This window comes from Callithrix jacchus, chromosome 9 (genome assembly GCF_049354715.1).
Source record: "Callithrix jacchus isolate 240 chromosome 9, calJac240_pri, whole genome shotgun sequence".
NCBI lineage: Eukaryota > Metazoa > Chordata > Mammalia > Primates > Cebidae > Callithrix > Callithrix jacchus.
In genome coordinates this window covers 108165712-108186588 of record NC_133510.1, presented here as the reverse complement: position 1 = coordinate 108186588, position 20877 = coordinate 108165712, and the positions used below count along the sequence as shown (strand labels likewise).

Sequence of the window (20877 nt, the reverse complement as noted above, 5' to 3'; positions counted from 1 at the left end):
AATCTGTTCGCTCCTTCAACTAAAAGACTTTCTGGGTAGCCACAGGCAGATAAAACCTTATCTTTCCACCTTCTAGTTCCTCCTTTGGACTTCATATGCACTGACTTGACGGGCCTTCAGCGCAGAAAACAAACACCTGAAAAGTTCGCTCAGCTACGGGGCTAGAACCCGGAGTCAGTAGCTCCCCGCGAGGCTGCAAACACAGGCGGAAGCGCGGATGCCACATTTCCGGTGTCCGGAGTAGAGCACACCATATTTCCGGTTGCCTGGCCTGGCCCTCGCCACACTTCCTGTTGATCCGGCTCGGCCGGGGGGCTGGGCCGAGAGGAGGGCCCAGAGGAGGGCCGGCGGGCGGGCGGCGGCGGCCACTGGCCAGGCGTGGACGCGCGCTGGGCCGCCGCGGGCACGAAGTGTCTGCCGCGTTGCCTGAGCCAGGATCCTGGGAGCATTCTCGGCTGCTGCTTCTCCCGCCCTGTGTCCTTCCAGCCCGGCCTTCGGCTCAGACGCACAGCACCATGCCCGCCGTGGACAAGCTCCTGCTAGAGGAGGCGTTGCAGGACAGCCCCCAGGTACCTCCAGCCGCTCCGGTGCCCCTCTCCCTCAGGGGTGAGACGGAGGAGGCCCCTCCAGCCCCGGGGTAGAGGCCGCATCCCCGGCCCGGCAGCCGCGGGATTGAGCCTGGCCCCCTTACGGCGCCTCCCCACGGGTTCCCTCGAGCTGATGAGGGGGTGGGCCGGGCCCCGAGTCCTGAGCAGGTGCAGAGTTGGGGAACCCGGGAGAGCTCCCGCGGCCGGAGTCCTGGTGTCGTGACCCCCCTCCAAACTCAGCTGCAACCGAGGCTGCGAGATCTAAACTTTCGACTCCATGAGTTAGTAGCTGAGTGCCTCAGGAGGTGGTTTACGCTATTGTGCCTTAGTTTTGTTATCTGTAAAATAGGAATAATAATTGTACCTGCCTTAGGTTGTTAGAAGTCATTGAGAAATACCTGTAAAGTTGTCAGAGGACAATGAATGAGTCAGTCTTATTACTGCTACTCCTAATGATGTGATGAGACCTGTGCCAGAATGAGAGGCAGAGAGCCTGGATCTCTTTCCTGGCGGTACCAGGCCGCCTCTTGTGGCACCGTTTTCGTATTAGTGAAGAGAAAAATACAATACCTGCCTCATTTGTCGCACAGGGGAACTTCATTAGCACACTCGAGATGAGAGTCAAGTCCTTTGAGCTCTGCAGATGAAAACTGATGTGTAAATAGAGCAACTGAGTGCAGAACGACATTGGTTCATAATTCAGCACACCTTTCCCCAGTGGTCTTTTGTTATCCTTTATTTAACATTTCCCCAGCTTCATTTCAACTCTTCTGGTTCAGCATCCCGTGGTTATTTAAATAAGTGCCTTTATGTCCTATTATCACAACTCCTGAACAAAACGTAGAATAAGATTAACCTGTTTTTCTTTCACACTTTCCCCTCTCTTTTGGGGTTCCTTCCCTTTTTCTTCTGAGTGAATAATACCTCCCACAATGATCCTTGTGTGGACTTACCTACATCAGCAGTTCAGAATAAGTCCAAGGGGCTTGTAGGCATAGGTGTCTTTTGTTCATTTCTTGTGATCCTCCTAGTGTAGGTAAGTAAGGAACTGTAAGCAAGCTGTGATTTTTTAAAAAATTTTTTATTTTTGGTAAGTTTGCATCTATTGGACTGACTTTTTCAAGGCCTCTTTTAAATAGCTATAGACTCCCGGCTTTTTTTTGTTGTTTGTTTTTTTGTTTTTGTTTTTGAGATGGTGTCTCACCCTGCCACCCAGGCTGGAGTACAATGGCACGATCTCGGCTCACTGCAACCCCCGCCTCCCCGGTTCCAAGGATTCTGGGCCTCAGCCTCCTGAGTAGCTGGGATTACAGGCATCTGCCACCACACCCAGCTCAGTTTTGTATTTTAGTAGAGATGAGGTTTCACCATGCTGGCCAGGCTGGTCTCAAAGTCCTGACCTCCCAAAGTGCTGGGATTACAGGTGTGAGCACCTGCACCCAGCCCCAACTCCTGGCATTTTAATCAGACTAAAGCCCTTGGTAGAAGGTGTTTTGTCCATGCTCTTACCTGTTTGGTATCTGAAGATAGCAATGTAAGATTTTAAATGATCACTTTGAACAAGAATCTCTGTTTACCTTGCAGTTGTGGGAACGGAAGTGCACAGATATCTTGCTTTTCCAGCCTACATGGTGATGCCTAAGCCAGGTTACAGAGTTTATACTAACTGATTCTTCATGTTGTCCTCACTAACAGATCACATTCTCAATTTCCAGCTCTCACATAAAGGAATATACACTGTTTCTGAGTGGCTTAAAGGATTTGCCCAGCTCTGAGGAAGTAGGACTGGAGAGCAAGTCAGGAGACCTGGGTTCTAATTCTGGCTCTCACGCTCACTTAGGATGTGATGTGAGCGAGTCTCTTCATCTCTACCCTGTGGCTGGCTCAGTTTTCTAATGCAGAACATCTACAGAATGAGAGACGGAGGGAGCCAGTGATCTTCAAGGTGCTGTCTTCATGGTGTTTAACTTTGAACTTGTATGTGGCAGAGGAGGTTTAGAGGCATTATCATTCTTAGTTAATATGTTCCTTTTAATATAGGAAGTTTATTTGTCATTGCTTTTGAGACTTGGCTGTCACCCTCAAGAGGGCTCTTGATGATGCTATTGTACAGAATGGAAACTGACTTTAAGAAGGTCTTTAATGATCATCAGAGCATATTTATGCAGTACTGTCTTGTATGTGACCTGTGCACTCATGTAGCCTTACTCCCAAGGTGACTCATAGACTTGGAACTGGAAAGGATCTAATCCATCCCCTTCATGGAATGTTTTAATGGAAAGCATAAAAACAATAGCAAATGCCTGTCTCGTGGATTTTATGTGCCAGGGACTCTTCTAAATGCTTTACATACATTAACTCACTTCATCCTCCCAATAGTCTTAAAGTACGTTCTCTATTTAAATAACTAAGGAGCAGAGAAGTAACTTGCTCACAATTATACACCATAAAGTGACAGAGCCAGGACTGGAACCCAGGCAGCTTGCCTGTACTAGGGATACTGTTCAAGTTAGCCCAGCTCTCTAGGACTGGGCTTTTCTGTCATCAGTGACCTAAAATATTTCACTAAAAGGAAAAGATCCGACATCTACTGTGTGTTTTCTCTAGTTTCATGAAGAGTAGTTTTCAGAGTTGCTTCAGTAATGTGATTGCACAGGATTAATTAAATGAACACCAAAGCTTTTGTAATTGAACTGGGTGACCCAGGAAGAGCTGAATCGTGGTTAACTGACCTTAAACACATCTATTCATGGACTCCTTTTTAGTTGGCAGTGCTGCACGATGTATTGTAAAACTAGTCTATGTGCATACACATGCATTATTTCTGCTTACTTCTGATATATGAGAAGCAGGACATTTTAGGGATTAAGACATTTGCCTCCATCGCTCTTTGAAGCCTCTGCTCTTTTCCTGGCACAACTGGCTGTTGGGAATGTGATGATAAATACATGTGCCTACTCTCGACTGGTTCACAGTGTGTTCCAGAGACAGATAATGAGGCAACACTTCCAGTACAGTGTGAATACTGCTGTGATAGGAACACAAATGTAGCTTTGAGCTCCTGTAGCCTGCACTTCTTCAGGGGCTTATTCTCTTGTCCTATAAGTGTTACATTTTTGAGATAAGGTGAAGACAACAGGCTGTTGCTTGCTTGCTTTGTGTTTTGTTTCTTTTGCAATTGGCGTAACTGAAACAAAGACATGAAAGATGGAGTTCTGAGGTTATGCAGTTGAGTGGTCCAGCTGGGAACAGCCCTCTCCAACCAAATCAGGCCTTTCTTTCCTCAAACAAACTATCTCAAAACATAACCTGGTGGTTTCGTATGTCTTTGTGCTCCACAAAACATTGTGGAGGTGTTTTGTGCTGTTCCTCTTTTTGTTTATAACCTAATTTTCCTTTCAATAGACTTGGTTTTTTTTTTTTGTTTTTTTTTTTGAGACAGGATCTCACTCTGTTGCCCAGACTGGGGTGCAGTGACATGATCGTGGCTCACTGCAGCCTCCGCCTTCTGGGCTCAAGCAATCCTTCCACCTTAGCCTCCTGAGTAGCTAGGACTACAGGCATGCATCACCATCAGTAGCTAGGACTACAGGCACGCATCACCACACATGGCTAATTTTTTAATTTTTTGTAGAGACAGAGCCTTGCTATGTTGCCCAGAGTGGTCTTGAACTCCTGAGCTCAAGCGATCTTCCTGTCTTGGCTTCCCAAAACCCTGGTTCTTTTCACTGGACATTTCTCTCCCTCCACCAAATTATAGAGATAAGAACTTTGTTTATAACCTGAAAATTTTCTCTAATAGTACTGTTAAAATGGGGTCATTACACAGTGACACACTATTTCTGAGAATGTCTAGGAGTGTTTTATTAGGTAAGATGCAGTTTGTTTGTTTTTTTCTTTTTTTTTTTCTTTTTCTAGACCCAGTTTCTTTAAGGTAAAGGAGTGATAGGGAGCCAAGGCTGTATCCGTAGCATGCTTGGTTTTGTTTCTCTGGCCAAGCATACCCTTAAGAGTGTTGTGCAGTAGAAAATGGATGGAATTCAACTCCTGAATCTGTTAGTTACCTTTGGAAAGTATGTCTCTGAGCTTGTGTTTGGAGGTATGTAAAATAAAAATAAAAGTAGCTATTGACTTGTAAGCAAGAATAAATAACATATGTAAAGTGTCTCCACGCCAGCATCCCATAGTAACCCCATACATGATTGCTCTTGTTATCTTTATAAGGGAGCTATATCCGTGTCTTTTTGACCTTTCTGTGGGATTTTGAGCTACTGCTTTATCCTTGGTCTCATTCCTTCTTTATGTCTCAGAATATCCTGTCGTTCCAAACCTGAGTGTGAGCAGACACAGTGTAGTGAATGTGGATATCCAAACAGTGTCCAAGGTAGCTGGTTGTCTTTTTCCAGAGGTGATCACTGCCATGTTTAGAAAGGTAAGACCAGAGTTTTCCTGTCAGTTCTAATGGGCATCCCAGTCACATATCCAGTGAATAAAGAAAAAGGATGCTTATGATGTAGTTCTCTGGCAGGTACTGTGGGTAGGAGCATGGTAATAGCATCCAGCCCCAGTCTGCCCCGTCCTGCCTGCAGTCAGGGCTATAGGCTGTGGACCAGAGAGCACATACTCGCTGCTGAGAGCCACCCTACTCGTGACTCAGTGCTGCGACCTTACCTGGGTTTACATCCCAGCCCTGCCACATTCCTGCAGTGCGAGGTTGAACACATTTCTTAACCTTGATGAGCCTCAGTTTCATCATCTGTAAAATGAAGTTAATGGAACCATGGTATCTACCTCACAGAGTTGCTAGAAGAATTAAATGAAGTCTCAGATGTTTAGTGCCCAGCACAGCATCTGGCACATAGGTGGTACAGAGTAAGTGGGAGTTTTAGTTTCCTTTCTACCCTCTTTGTGGAGGATATTTTTGCAAGCCCTTTCTTTCCTTTTTTTTACCTCTTTTCTTCCAGTCTGTTTTTATTCCTAAGAGCATTAAAAGCAATAAACAGGATTTGGCTAAATGGACATCAGTAGTATTTTTGAAAAAACTAGCTGCAATTCAGTTATATCCCTTCTCATTCTCTTAAATCAGTGTTTTTAACCTACTGGCCGACATCCATTAGTAGATTATGAAACCCAGTGGGTCACAAGTAAAATTTTTATTTACAAATGGAATAGACTAAAATAGGAAAAAGTCACAATGCATATGCATATTATTAATAAATGTTGTTTGGGAAACCTTTGTTCAGGTCTTGATATATTTCATACTGTGGTTGTGAATTTTTTTTTTTTTTTGAGATGGAGACTTGCTCTGCTGCCCAGGCTGGAGTGTAGTAGCACCATCTTGGCTCACTGCAACCTCTACCTCCCAGGTTCAAGTGATTCTTCTGATTCAGCCTCCCATGTAGCTGGGACTACAGGCACATGCCACCACATCGGCTAGTTCTTTTTTGTATTTTTAGTAGTGACAAGGTTTCACCATGTTAGCCAGGATGGTCTCGATCTCCTGACCTCGTAATCCGCCTTCCTCGACCTCCCAAAGTGGTGGGATTACAGGTGTGAACTACCACTGCCAGCTAGTTATGCATTTTTATAAGTTGAAAGCGCTCGTGTAACACAAATCATACACTGTATGAGTTCTATGTTGTTTTTCTTTCACTGAGAGCTTTTTTAAACATTATGTTACAGTTTCCTTATTCATTATTGCACTATGGTTCTTCTGTGGCTAAGCACTGGTACTGAAGACAGTATATCAGTCTTGGTGTTTTTAGCCCAGAAGACCTGGGCAAAGCAGGATAAGCATGCATTGCTATGAAGTGCATCAGAGTTTGTGGAGCAGAGTCAGGAGTAGAGCATTGTGGGTGACACTCCCCTTGGGCACTGAGGAAGGAGAACTGTCTAGACCCCAGGCACAATTAGTGCCTGAAGAATATCTTAGTTTCTAGTGTTATTACTCAGCTATTTGCTTTATATAATCCTTTATATATAATCATATATTAGTATATAGAATTAGCGTCTGAAGTATAACTTACTGCTTACATATATCTAGCTTATATAATCATACTTAATATTTATATCTAACATACGTAGTTCTATATAGTCTTTCTATATAATCATATAGGTATTGTAGTTGAAGCTGTACTGACACATTTAGTGCTGATTTATATAATCCTTCCATATAACCATATAGTAGTTTGTAGTAGGAGGAGTGCCTAGAGCAGTCACAGGACAGAAGTAGTACATGGGAAAACAGCCAGACCAGGACAAGAACCAAAGACTCAGGCAGTGGCGTCCCTGCCTGAAAGGGTATATGCTGTATGGCAGGCTTGGAGCAAGAGCCTCTCTTCCTGATAAAGGAGTTGTAGTACCTTGCATCCAGTTCCTGTGGAAAGTAGGTCTCAGGCCTGAGATCCTGGAAGTAACTGAGGGAGAAGAACCCCTCTGGTGTGACCAGTCATGGCGGCTGTACACCCTGTCAGTCTTTTCTCACTTCTGTGCTAGATCAAATCATCCTCCCATAAATATCTTAAGAGAAGAGCACAAGTCTCTCAGCTCCCACTGCATTCGCTTAGAGTACCTTCTATTAGAAATCCTTTGAAGTCTCCAGCCCCTGGATAAGAAGTGTTGCGCACAACACCTGTTGCACACAGCCCACCTCCTTGCCTTGGTGACCTAATGGGGTGGACCCCTTTTCTGTACACGACCCTCTACTACTGTGCATGGCACGATCCCCTACTGTGCACAGTGCACCCCTCTGCCCAGATGGCATAATGGGGTGGCCCCTTCACTTGTGACTCACGTGATTGATTATGTATGCCCTATCACTAAGCCAGTAGATGATGACCTCACTCACGACCTTGCCCCCTGCTTGTATCTAATAAATACAGATGCTTCTGGGCATTTGGGGCCCTCGCTGATCTCAGCTCACAGGTTACGTGGCCTCCCGAGTCCAGCTGCTCTTCACCAGTTCTTCAGTGTCCTGTCTCTTGACTTCTTGGATCCTGCACCTTAGCACAGCATAAGGGACACCCCACGACCCTGTGAGGCCCAACAGCCCTACAGAGCATCATGGTGGGAGGTAATCATCCCAATGTGTAGGTTCCCATTCTAGTTTTTTGAAGGTGCTTTGGGGTCAGTTACTGTACTCTTCCCTGAAATATGTTAGAAAAAGAAAATAATGAGCCTTAGTGAGTAGTTTTTGGTGAAGTGCTTTGATATCACCTCAAAGGCATTCCTGAAATTTATTCTCCATTCTGTGCCTGATGGGTTATATTTTGAAGTTGAGATCCAATTCTTGATAACATAGTATTTTAAATTCCCACTGTGCTGGACACATTAACAAAAATCCCTAGAGTAGATCTGTCTCTGTGCACCTTGATTCTTGTTCGTACACCATCCAGCATGTGAATATTTCTTTAGTGCTTTCTGTGTTCTAAGCGCTGTGTATGAAAAGGATAGGAAATACCTTTCAGCTCAGGACTTTGCTCGGCTGCTCTCAGAGCACTGAGGAGTTTGTCTTCCTGAAAACAGTAAACTAGCATTCTTGTTAAGTGGCTATTTGAGTTTTATGCCCAGAGCTGCTGCTGGTGGGCCCAAGGAATGTGAAGTTTTCTGGCTGTGAGTTTGAAAATTGGTTGAATGAAATATAATTAAAAACAAGCAGGCCAGACACGGTGGCTCATCCCTGAAATCCCAGCACTTTGAGAGGCTGAGGTGGGTAGATCACCCGAGGTCAGGAGTTTGAGACCAGCCTGGCCAACACGGTGAAAACCCTTATCTACTAAAAATACAAAAAATTAGCCAAGTGTGGTGGCAGGTGCCTGTAATCCTCGCTACTCAGGAGGTTGAGGCAGGAGAATCTCTTGAACCCGGGAGGCAGAGGTTGCAGTGAGTGAGATTGCGCTGTTGTACTCCAGCCTGGGCAACAAGAGCAAAACTCTGTCTTAAAAAAAAAAAAAAAAAAAAGAAAGAGAAAGAAAAAAACAAGGAAATTGTACTACCATAAGAGGAAAGAATGACACACACTTGCACTCCTGCAAGACATCCAAGATTACAGAAAACCAGACTGCTGGTTCCTGCTGGGATGACCACACTACAGCAGTGCTAGGTGACCACACCCCAGGTACACAGATAAGCCTGACCTGTGCTTATATTATGTACCTGAAAGGAGAGGCTGCCCTTTTAAACACATTGTTTATTGGATGGATTTTACTGGTGCTTACGTAGGGGCTAAAGTCAGAACAGATTATAGCCCTTCAATCATAATCTTTTAGAAATTGCCTTTTCGTTTCTGGCTTCAGTGCCCTGGCACTGTAGTCTAAAGATTAGAAAGCGAGTTTCAAACCAAATTGTACTGGTATTATCAATAAAAGAACTCAAGAAAACCAACAGGTACCTTTCTTTTCCCCGCATTTTGGTTTCTACATGTGTTTGTGTGTGGATCTTCCTCCTCCTTTCTAACTTTTCCACTTAGAAATAAAATTGACCTTTTTCTCCTTTTCTTCCAGACTCGCTCTTTACTGAGCGTGTTTGAAGAAGATGCTGGCACCCTCACAGATTATACCAACCAGCTGCTGCAGGCGATGCAGCGCGTCTATGGAGCCCAGGTATGCCACCACCCCTCACCTGGATCCCAAGAGTAGGCATTCTCTCCCTTCATCCTGAACTTCACTCAGAGGTTGAAAAATTCGAGTCTGAAAAACATCACTGAAAATTTCGAAACAAAATCAGAATTGTTATCTCACTACTTTTCACCTCAAAAAACTAAGGGCATTCTGTTCTCATCACTGAAGAGTGATTTTTCTTTAATTAGAACCATTAGAGACTGACCACATAATTGCTTCTTTTTTTTTTTGAAATTCAACCCAATGGGAAATATTTGAGTCTCTTCTTCCTACTTGTGAATGAGTGGGTCCAGTATTTTGAGGCATACTCTTTGTCTTTTTCATAAATGGGCCATCTTAGATGTCAGTGTGGGAGGGTAGAGATGTTTTTTCAAACTGCTTCCTCTGAAAAGACTTGAGTCACAGTTCTGAAACTGTCAGGTGGCTTCTTTGTTTTGTGGAACAAATGTTTCTGGCTTGCAAAACCATGGAAAATAAATTGCTGACTCGCAAAAGTGAATCTTTTAAATGTCAAGAAGTGCCCTTGTATGTTGCTTTCTAAGAGAAGATTTATGAGTTACTTAAAAATAAAATGCTTTATGTTATCAAGCACTGAACACATCACAATATTATGGTAACTGATCATTTTCATTGTTGATTCCTTGCTAATTTAAATCTTACGTGTTAGTGTTTTTCTCATCAATGATCCTTTAAAAAATATAGATTGGGCATCCCCAATTTTAAAATCCCAAACCCAAAATTCTCCAAAATCTGTAACTTTTTGAGTGCTGAGCTGACACACAAAGGAAGTGCTCATTGGAGCATTTTGGAGTTCTGAATTCGGGATGCTTTACTGATACAGCAAATATTTCAGAATCTGAAAAAAATCCTAAATCTTTCTGGTCCCAGGCATTGCAGATGCAGGATACTTAACCTATACTACACTCAATGATATATAGCTGGTACTAATCATATATAGTAATTTCTTACAATAGCTCCACTACTCATATTACTGTTCATTGCTTTATTAGTCATCTCCCATTATATGGGAATAAGACTCAGTCCTTGCCATTGGGTAGCTTACAGTGGGTTGGGAGGCAGACAAAGCAATCACCCGAGAGGGGCTCAGAGAGGAGGGCCGCCTAACCTAATGGGGTTGTGCTGGGCACCCAAAAGAAAGGTGATTGTGAGGGTTGAGATTTATTGAATACTTAACAGCATCCAGGAAGTTCCAGGGGCTTTTATGTTTATTGTCTTATTTCAGTTCCCCTAACAACTCTGAGGTGGGTATTGTTGTTATTATTATGCCTGTTGTACTGGTTGGGAGACTTAAGGATTCTGAGGTTGAGTAACTTGTCCAGGTGCACCCATTTAATTCATGGCAGAGCCAATCAGCTGGAGCCAAGCTCAGACTCTTCACTCCTCAGCATTGGGGAGGTGGCAGTAGAAATGGAAAGAAGCAGCTGTACTTGAGAGGTATTTAGGAGGTGGATTAGTGATTGATGGGGTGTGAGGGGTCAGGTAATCAAGAATGATGTTCAGGTATTCAGCTGGAACTGCAGGGTGGATAGGTGGGAGAACACAGGAAGAGGAGCAGGTTTGTGTGTGAGTGGAGTGTGTGTGCATGCCTGTGAGTGCCCATCTGTTATGGGGATGCCCAACTGTAATTCTTTGTGGAAACACTGATTCAGAGGAGGCCGTGGGTCATCGTAGTGGGTAAAGAGATCTTGTTGAAAGTTCAGATCCAGAGGATAGGGCTGGAGATATAGATAGGCAAACCACACATTATAAGTGTATAAGTGTAACTTATTAATTAGAACTAGCTTTGGGCCAGCCTGTAATCCCAGCACTTGAGAGGCCAAGACAGGAGGACTGTTTGAGGCCAGGAGTTTGAGAGCAGCTTAGTCAGTATAGTGAGGCCCTATCTCTACAAAAAATTTTTGTAAATATTAAAAAAAGAACTAGTTTCTTTTTTTTTTTTTTTAATTTTCAGAGATAGGGTCTTACTCTGTCACCCAGGATGGAGTACAGTGGCATGATCATAGCTCACTGAAGCCCCTGACTCCTGGACTCAAGTAATGCTCCTGCCTCAGCCTCCTAAGTAGGAATACAGGTGCATATCACCACACCCAGCTAATTTTTTTTCTATTTAATTTTTGATAGAGATAGGGTCTCACTATGTTGCCCAGGGTTGTCTCAAACTCCTGGCCTCAAGTGATCTTGAGCCTTCTGAGTAGCTAGAACTAGTCTTAATGACCAAAAGAATTACATGCTCATCTGTGATTTTATGTGTTTTGTTAAGACATTCAGAATTTAGAGACATGAGAACTTGGTCAGTTTTTTATTTGAAGTCCTGTTTATTGATATTGTATGTTTTTTATTTTTCCTTAAATATTCTAAATTTAAGAAAACAGGAATGTTCTTACTGGGCTTATACCTGAAATTGCTTGCTATTGAGCAATTTGTATTTCATCACTAAATGATTTGTCTCTTATTTAAGGCTTAAAAACCCCAAGACGTAAGAGACTGTGTCTCTGCCACTGCGGAGCCTCTGTTCTGCCTTTGTGTCAGTTAGAATCATTTACTTGGGGATTTCCAAACACTGTCTCATGCATTTTTTTCTTTTGAGGCAGAAAATGACATTTTGCCAAAATTAAGTGGGTCTCTCATTCCTAGAGGCTGTAACCCAGCTTTTAATTCGCAGCGCATGATCATCACGTGGGTTCTCCTACTGGCCAGAAACCCTTCCTCCTGCCTCAGCATTTCCTGCAGCAGAAGCTGGTGAAAATGTCCGGTTAGTGCTGCCAGATTCAAAGACAGTCAAGCAGTGATCGGCTGTGTTCAGATTGGCTGGGTCAGGGGCACTTGGTTTTTCAGGTTTATTTGAAAGCTTAGGTGTTTTGTTTTTAATTGAAGAAAGAAATCTTTTCTGGTTCCCTTTTTCATCTGTTTTCTTATATGCATTTTAAGATAGTAATACTTCTGTGTTTCCATGCAAGTTTTTTCCCCCTAAAGTTGTTTTCTCAGTTTTATTGCACACTATTCCATAAATATTTTACACCTAGGCATGTTGAATTTGATTGATAAAGTTTTATAATTTCCTTTTTAGAAACAGACTCTTAGCAACATAGAGGTTTTCATTATCATATTTTCACAACCACCAGACTTATGCTGCTGATAAATGATAAGTATTCATAAAAGATATTTTAATCAGACTACATGGTAAATTTCTGGATGCTGATATTGCAGTTGCTCTTCAGAGACCTTAGTTTTAGAAAGAGGAAGAAAAAGAAAAACCAGAGGAAAACTTCTATGAGCAGTTTTGCTGATTGTGGCTAGTTGGGGAAATTTTAGATTTTATTTGGCTTAACCTCTAGAATGAACTATATAGGCTCTAAGCTGTTTTCAGCATCTTACAGTAGTCCCCGGAGTCACATCTGGTCCCTTAGTTGTCAGATGTGCCTTTGCACATACTGGAAACTGAATAGAGCACTGTGGGTCCTTTGAAAGAAGCAGTATACTTTTCCAATGCATTAACAGAGAAGAGCCCGGTTACTTAGAACACTCTGGTTTTCAAACTATTGGCTAAATAAGTTAAAAACTTCTGTTATGTCTAAATAGGTGCATATACATACATATTCAGCTCATTCTGCTCAAATTTTGAATTCAATGCATTTGATGTTTATTTTCATTCTGTATCTCAGCCATAATATTTATTCTTTCCTAAAGCCGTTTAAAATTTTCTGATCTTTTAAAATGGATTTGTTAGGGGCTTACAGGAAATGTATTTAGGTCATCTTGCTTCTCCTCTCAGCTGTTGTACCGAGAACGTGGGGGCGGGGGTAATAATGTTCCTGCGGGCAGGACAGGAAGGCTGGCCCCTGCAGTATTCATGAAACCTGGCAACCCTTGTAACCTGGCGTTCTCTTTCGCCAGATGATGAACCTTTGCAGTTGCTGCCTTCAGTCTGTGTGGGATTTTTTTTGTTTTGTTTTTGCTTTTTTTTTTTTTTTAAGTAAATTTCAGATGGTATTTTTTTGAAGTGAGAACCATGATTAAGACTCTCAATTTCCTTCAGCAAAACAGGTTTAATTTAACACAGTGACATGTCTGCAGTCATTGTTAACCAAAGGTTTTGGAATATAGAACTATTGACCCAGAAAACTGATCCTAAAACTCCCGATCCTAAAATCCTGAATTGGAGGTGGGAATAGTATTTTCTCAAATTGGAGTAAAGACAGCAGGAGGGAATAGGAGGAAAGTATGCATAATTTGTTATAAAGAAGAAATACTTTTCTTTAAAATGGTGATATAGATAGCAAGCTAAATAAGTTAATGTACCAATTAGGAAACCAGGTGAGAGTACTGAATGTCCGGGAGTGTGAGCTTGTCATGGGGGAGGGAGAAGCACGTGGGAGGGAGTCAGGGTCAGAGCTGCGTGTTTTAATGGTGAAAACAGTGGCCTTTATTTATTATACACATGAAAGTGCCACACATTAGGCTGAGCATTCAGCTTTCACAACACAGGCAAGGTATTTGTATAGTATGTATTTACAGATGAGGAAGCCAAGACTCAAAGAGGTTAAGTAGCTTAAGATTGCACAGCTGATGAATGGCAGAACCAGAATTTTAAACTCAAATTTGACTGCAAAGCCCGCACTCTCAACCACTATGCTTGCTTGCTCTTCTGACACGCTAGCCACCATCAATGGCAGCAGAGGCCAAGAAAGTGTGAGCTTTTAGAGGCTCCTCTTGTCATTATAGAAGAACCACCCCTATTTATCAGCCCACAGCTTTGTAATATGTTAGAGTCAGGACTCAGTTCCTTTTTGTATCCCAGATTAACTTTCTTGGTTTAATGAGTTTTCTAATCTGTGTGTTTTAGCAGCCCTGAAAACCAGTCCATTGAGACTTACCTGACAGGGACTGAGTGGAGATGTGGGCATAGCTTCAGGTTGGAGGGAACAGAGAGCCTGAGTGGCTCTTGGAAACGACGTCATGGACCTGGGCCCTGCTTTTGGTCTGCACGTGGGGTCTGCACTTTCCCTCACGCCGGCTTTCAGACGGCATGAAAGACTATTCTGGGCTAGGCTCATTCACTCAGGTACAGGAGTTAAGTGTGCGACCTTGGACTTCGCAAATCAGAGTTCCAGCCTTGGCTCGGCCACTTGCTGTGTAACCTTGGGCAGGTCAAGCCATCGGTTGATGCCTGAGTTTTTTTATCAGCTAAACAGAAGCCATAGGAATACCCACCTCAGAGGGTTCTTGTGAGTTAATCGTGTTTATACTTGTAAAATGCTAAGGTCAGTCCCTGATGACGGAGTGCTCTTGATATTAACAGAAGTGTTTTTTGTGTTACAATAATAATAGTTACGATGGCCCTGTGCACCGGCACTGTTATTTGGGTTAGATAGACGTTTAGTCCTTTCCTCCTTTCTTGAAGGAACAGCTGTATTTGCCGTCTTTGCCTCCTCGCCAGACATTTGATGTTTGTTCTTCAAGCCACCTCAGTTTGGTCTTGGCCTCTGCCTTGCATGGGGCGCTACTTAGTGCCTGGTTCACAGCCTCTCTCCACTCTGCCCGTGGGCAGCATCTGATTCTGTTAACGACAACCCCCTTGAGACTGTCTTCCATTGGTTCCTCTGACAAGCTCTCTTTTGGCCCGCTCCTGGTCTCTGCCCCTTGTTCTTGGTGGTTCTCTCCTGGTACCCTTTTGCTACATATCCCTCAAGCCTTGGTGTCCTCCAGGATTCCTTTGGAATCCTTCTCTGGTGAGTATCTGTTCTCTCCCTGGGCGAGATCACTTTAGCAACTGCCTGGCCATTTCTGAATCCTTTTCTAGCCCTTGCCACTTTGTGAACTCCGGGTGTTTATTCCAGACAGCATTTGCCTATTGTTATGTGCCGTTAGCTTTAGCTCTTCCCTGGGCTATTGCAGTTCCTGTCTTCAGGAAGAGGTCTTCCCCCTTTCATTCTTCCTCCACGTCGCAGCTGGATTACTCACATTAAACCTTCCTGTTACCTCCTCATCTTCAGATGCCTTCATGGCTCTCTGTAACCACAAGGGAAAGGCATAGAGGCCTCAGCAAGGCACACTGAGTCCTTCGTGAACTGCGTCTCAGCCTGCTCCTCTTGTCTTATTGCTGGCTGTTGTAGAACATGCCAGACCCTTTGCACACCTTCCACTCTGCTATGCCACTCCTGCTGCCTGTTTCCTTATCAAACCTTTGCCCTGGCAGAGGTCCTTCCTGGCCTCTGAGACCGACCGTAAGCCTGACAGAGTTCCTCTGACACCTTCTCTTCCTTCCTTCTCTCCTGGCCAAAGTGCCCTTGCCCTTCACCAGTGTGCCCAAATGCCTTGTGCACTTGTTGGTCAGAGCGCTTAAGATGTAGCGATGGGGTTTCCTTGTCCCTTTGTGGACTCTGAGCTCCCATAGAGCAGATTGTCTTTGTTGCCAGTGCCCTACACCACGTCTGGCCCCATTCAGTGTTGGGTGGGTGTTGAATGAAGGACTGAATTTGGGACAGCTCCACCTAAAAGCAAGGACCTCTCAGCTGCATACTTTTTTGTCATTCCCAGATCCAGTATCCCTTCCTCAGTTCCTTGGCTGCAGGCACCGTTCTCCATCTGGCCTTCCACATGGGCAGCACGGTTCTCTGCCTCCGCTGCCTTCCTCACTCACCGCACCCTGCTGTTTCTGCCGCAGGAACCCCTCCATGCCCTGCTCTGCACAGTCTGCCTCAGGCTCAGAACCTTGTTTATATAAACTTCTCCAAGTGGCCTGCTGATCAGTCCCCCTCACCTGTCTTCTGTCTTCTTTCAGGGTTTCCTTCCCACCACCACCACTCCTGGTTTTCTTCTGCCCGTGTCTGAGCTTGCCATGCTCCCATCGAGTTCCTGGGTGCTTCCCCATTGCCCCTGGAATAAAGTCCAGGTCCAGCAGGCATCCCCCCATGGCTGCCGTGCCATGCATGAGACACTCCAGCCACTTTCTTCACATGCCCCTCGCTCCTCCCTGAGTGCATCCTGCCTTGAGAGGCTCCTGACAAGTGCAGCATGACTGCCAGCTTTGTAGTAAACACTGAGCGCTGAATGTGACTTTCAACCTCTTGGCTCTGGGCCACATCTCCAGCCAAATAGTTGGTATAGATCGATGTGGATTTCCTCTGCCCCACTCCCCAGCCTCTCCATTCATATTCACCATGGATGCTGCTGTGCACAGAGGCCCTTGGGTGGTCTCAGGTGACAGTTGCAGTTCGTTTGCTCTCTATGCCACAGAAAGATAAACATTCCTTTGCCAGAAGCCCAGTTTTCCTTTTGGGCTTGCTAGCCACTTGACTTTCTGCCTTGGTGACAGCCCTGAAAGGTTCTGTTGAATGTGGGAGATGTTGTCAGTAAACCGTCCTCAGGGCATCCTTCCAGCACTTTTCACCAAGCAGTGCATAGTGTCGATGGCAGCCAGAGTGCCCTTAGTGCCCAAAACAATGCTGGAGCTCCATCGAGGATTCCCATTTTAGGCCACCTCTTTTGCTCTTTTACTGCTGAAAAAGTATGGGGCTTAGGTTCGTATCCATGGACCCTACAAGTCCTACCCACCTGAGTATTGAGTAGGTACAATTTTTGGACTTTAGATTGGAATAGCATAATATTCAGAACATGGGCTTTCAATTTTGAGTCCAGCAGACCTGCGTTGAGTTGTTACTGCCAGTCACGAATCATGGGGCTTTACAAAGTTATTTATCCTTTCTGAAGCTTAGTCTCCTCGTTTACAAAATGGAGATAATAATAGTATCTACTTGATGAGTGCACTGTGAGGATTAAATGTGATAATATATGAAAACCATTTAACAGCAACATCAGGTACTAAGAGCAGACTCAGCCAGTGTTAGCAGCTATCTTTATTGATGTTATTACTAATATTTACTCTTCACTCGGGCTCCAGTTTTGCAAGTCCTGTTGCAGAGCTATTTGTGCAGGCTCACTCACAGGGCACAGGGTGTGGATTAATTAGCTGATGTTGGTAAAGCATTTCATACAACCTTTGTGTACAGTAGATGAGGTATGAGTAAGATTAAAGTTGATCTTGTTTAAAAGTCTTTGCACACAGTGTGCTCTGTTCAGGGCAGGTGACAGGCCGTGTTTTAAGTATGTTAGTTCCCAATTGTAGTTGGCCTTGCAGCCTGAAATATTACACATGGGAAAACACACAGCCTTGCCTCTTGTCTTCCCTCTCCTCTCTTCTCTTTTCGGAGTTTTGCTCTTGTTGCCCAGGCTGGCGCAATCTCGGGCTCACAGCAACCTCCACTTTCTGGTTTCAAGCAATTCTCCTGCCTCAGCCTCCCAAGTAGCTGGGATTACAGGCGCCCACCATCACGCCCAGCTAATTTTTGTATTTTTAGTAGAGACAGGGTTTTACCATATTGACCAGGCTAGTCTTGAACTCCTGACCTTGTGATCCGCCCACCTCGGCCTCCCAAAGTGGTAGGACTACAGGTGTGAGCCACAGCGCCCAGCCAACACACAACATTTTCAAGTGGTATTTCTAGGAGAAACCAGGAGAGTCTGGTTGTTTGAAGTCATTTTGGAAGGCAGCTGTGCCCCTTCTTCCCTGAGCTGAGGTGGAGCTGTATGGCTGTGTGGGTGGTACATGAGTATCCTCTTGAGCTCTGAGTACAGCCTAATGCCGGCAGTTCCCTGCAGGTCTCTACATTACATTCAAAGCACTTGCCAGTAAGCTTTAAGGAAGAATTCGAGTGGCCTGTGGCTCTGGCTTGTTTGGAAGGCCTGGAGGGTGGGTATATGTGTTGACCAGTCTCTGAAGGAGGCATATATGGAGAAGTAACATGTTAGAGCTGACTAAAAGAAAAGGATGAATTAGAAGAGTAGAAGCTCCTGGGATCTGAAATAGTGTAGCTTATGAGAGCCTCGGGGGGAGGATGTGGCAAAAGAACGGGTCTTCTGAGACATCTGATGACAAAGCAGGATCAGCAATCCGTGGCTCTCGGGCCCACATCTTATTTTTGTAAATAAAGTTGTATCAGAATGAAGCCACATTTACTTGTTTACATGTTATTTCTGGTTTCTTCTGTGCTACAAACCAGAGTTGAATAGTTGTGGCAAAGACCATATGGCCCACAAGCGAAGAATATTTACTCTCTGGCTCCTTAGAGAAACAGTCTGCCCACGCTAGTGTAAAGCAGAGGCCTTCTCATCTCCTGCCTTATAGTAGAACTTGGGATCTTAGGAGTGTGTAGAAGTGTGGATTTTAGAATCAGACAGCTCCAGGTTCACATCCTAGCCCTGCCACTCATCAGCTGTGTAGCCTTGCACAGGTGGCTTAAAGTCCTCGTGCTTCAGCTTCTTCATCTATAAAATAGAGTTATTAATTAGAACCCGCTTTACAGGGTCATCAGATTAATTGAGGTAGCACACAAAATGCATATAGCATGGGGTCCGGCATGAATTAAGCACTCCGTAAATGTTAGCTGCTGTTACCGTAATGATTCTGTGGGTCTCCAAATCATATTCCACATGGTGCTGCCCTCAGGCGGATGCCAAGGTAACTTGAATGAATCCATCTGCTGCTAACTCGGAGAGGAGGAGCAAGAGATTTTTGGTTATAGCCGAGTATCAGCCCAGTGAGTGTGATAAGACCTTTGTTCCCGTGCACTGCTAAAGATGGTTGACAGGTCGTAGTTCCTGGCCAGTTGCTTCGTGTTTTATTTCATTTGTGATATTTCCTTATATAGCTAGGAAGGATTTTTTCCCCTCACACCATGATTTCAAGTATTGTTTTAAACTTGGAATTTAGATGAATCTTCTAACCTTGTTCATTCATTCATTCATCAAACATTTGTTGAGTGCTTGCTGTGTGCTAAGAGCTGTTGGACGTTCTGTCTAAATGAAGGATACAGTGCTTGTGGATTTGTCTACTTGCTGCCTTCTTCACTATGTGGCTAGAAGACACATTTCTGGTTGGTTTGAAAGCGGTCAAATACCAGTAGGATGCTGAAGCCAGGCACGTTGGTTCTATTTGTCTGACTTTCTTCTGAGGAGAAGGAGCCACATTTCCTGGTCTATTAATGCCTATTTCTTAGGGCAGAGCAGGAAGTCAGGGTTGGCCAGTTGTCCACAAAGAGGTCCAAAAAAATTTGGCTCTGCTGTATTCTGCCAAGTGGGACTGGGAAAAATACAAGAAGCTCCTGCAGAGCTCAGGACTTAGCCTTAAAGGAACAGCAACCCCAGGAGAAATAGGCAGTGGAGGCCAAGGCCAAGAAGGTAGGACAGTGTCCTCCCATCATCTGTGCCATGGTGGCTCTGCTCCTTAGGAATAAACCCCTGACTCTTTTTTTTCTTTTTTTTTTTTTAAATTATATTTTAGGTTTTGGCGTACATGTGAAGAACATGCAAGATAGTTGCATAGGTACACACGTGGCAATGTGATTTGCTGCCTTCCTCCCTATCACCTATATCTGGCATTTCTCCCCATGCTATCTCTCCCCAACTCCCCACCCCGCACTGTCCCTCCCCTATTCCCCCCACAACAGACCCCAGTGTGTGATGCTCCCCTCCCTGTATCCATGTGTTCTCATTGTTCAACACCCACCTATGAGTGAGAACATGCAGTGTTTGATTTTCTGTTCTTGTGTCAGTTTGCTGAGAATGATGGTTTCCAGGTTCATCCATGTCCCTATAAAGGACACGAACTCATCATTTTTGATGGCTGCATAGTATTCCATGGTGTATTTGTGCCACATTTTCCCTGCCGAGTCTGTCATCAATGGGCATTTGGGTTGGTTCCAGGTCTTTGAAACCCCTGACTCTTAGCTTTAACTGAGCTTTAGAAATGTAAGGCAAATTTTCTGGGCTGGCCACATCAGTGGCAGGAGCATAGTGGTAGAAAACTGCTGTGCAGCCAGGGATTAGAGGAATAAATAAGAAGAGAAGAAAATGAGCAGTACCGGCTGGTGAAAATAGCACAAAATGGGCCTCCTAGAGCATCGCAGCTCTTGGGACATTTGGGTTTAGCTGTGCTTCTGTTACCATCCATTATTGCCAGCGAATGTTCTAAGCCTGCTGGAATCTGACCTTGTTATATGCTACTTCAGTCCCCCCCATGCTTCCGGTATGTCTGAGCCTGGGCCCTGGGGACCTGCACACCTTCCCACTGCCTCATTGCCAGCCTGGTCTTGCCTCCAAGCTCACAGCCCTTGCTCCAGCCACTCTCCACTTCAGAGCTGTTCATATAGGCAGTGCACTTCTTCCCCTTGTTGGCCCCTCCTGGAAAGATGGTCCCCGTGGCTGACTCCTAGTCTTTCTTCAGGAGCCTGCTTAAAACATCTGTTCCCTAGAGACTGTCTGTCAAAGTCTCCCAACACATCCAGTATTTTTCTTTTGCAGTTCTCATCATACTTGTAACTATTTTTTTGATGCCCGCTTCCCCAAAAAGCCCCATGAGGACAGGGACTGTGCCCTTATTGAATGTCTGGCACATTATAATAGCTCACTGTATTTGTTTATGGACTGAATGACCAGAAGGAGCAGTCATTTGTAAAGGGTTAAAAAATAAACTAGCAAGGTTTAACCTTTTGATTTGTTTTGGTCTTGTTTTCCAAATGTCTGAACAAAACATTTTATTATTTGACAGGTGTACACATATTCTTCTTTTTTTTTTTAGCTAATCTGCTGGAAAG

At 44.3% G+C, this 20877-nt stretch overlaps 1 protein-coding gene across 4 annotated transcripts in view; it reads left to right on the top strand.

The window, feature by feature from the left end:
* The first annotated feature begins 335 nt into the window (after nucleotides 1-335).
* Nucleotides 336-20877, top strand: part of APPL2 (adaptor protein, phosphotyrosine interacting with PH domain and leucine zipper 2) — a 64157-nt gene continuing 43615 nt past the window's right edge. For 2 of the 4 annotated variants that reach the window (XM_009004527.4, XM_002752935.6), the window contains exons 1-2: nucleotides 336-569; nucleotides 9089-9187. In XM_009004527.4, coding sequence (XP_009002775.1) covers nucleotides 516-569; nucleotides 9089-9187 — 153 coding nt within the window. In that variant the 5' untranslated portion in view covers nucleotides 336-515. Of the gene's footprint in view, nucleotides 570-2298; nucleotides 2533-4897; nucleotides 5020-9088; nucleotides 9188-20877 lie in introns of those variants that run through there. The other 2 variants (XM_035257459.3, XM_078337176.1) reach the window with 2 other exon arrangements.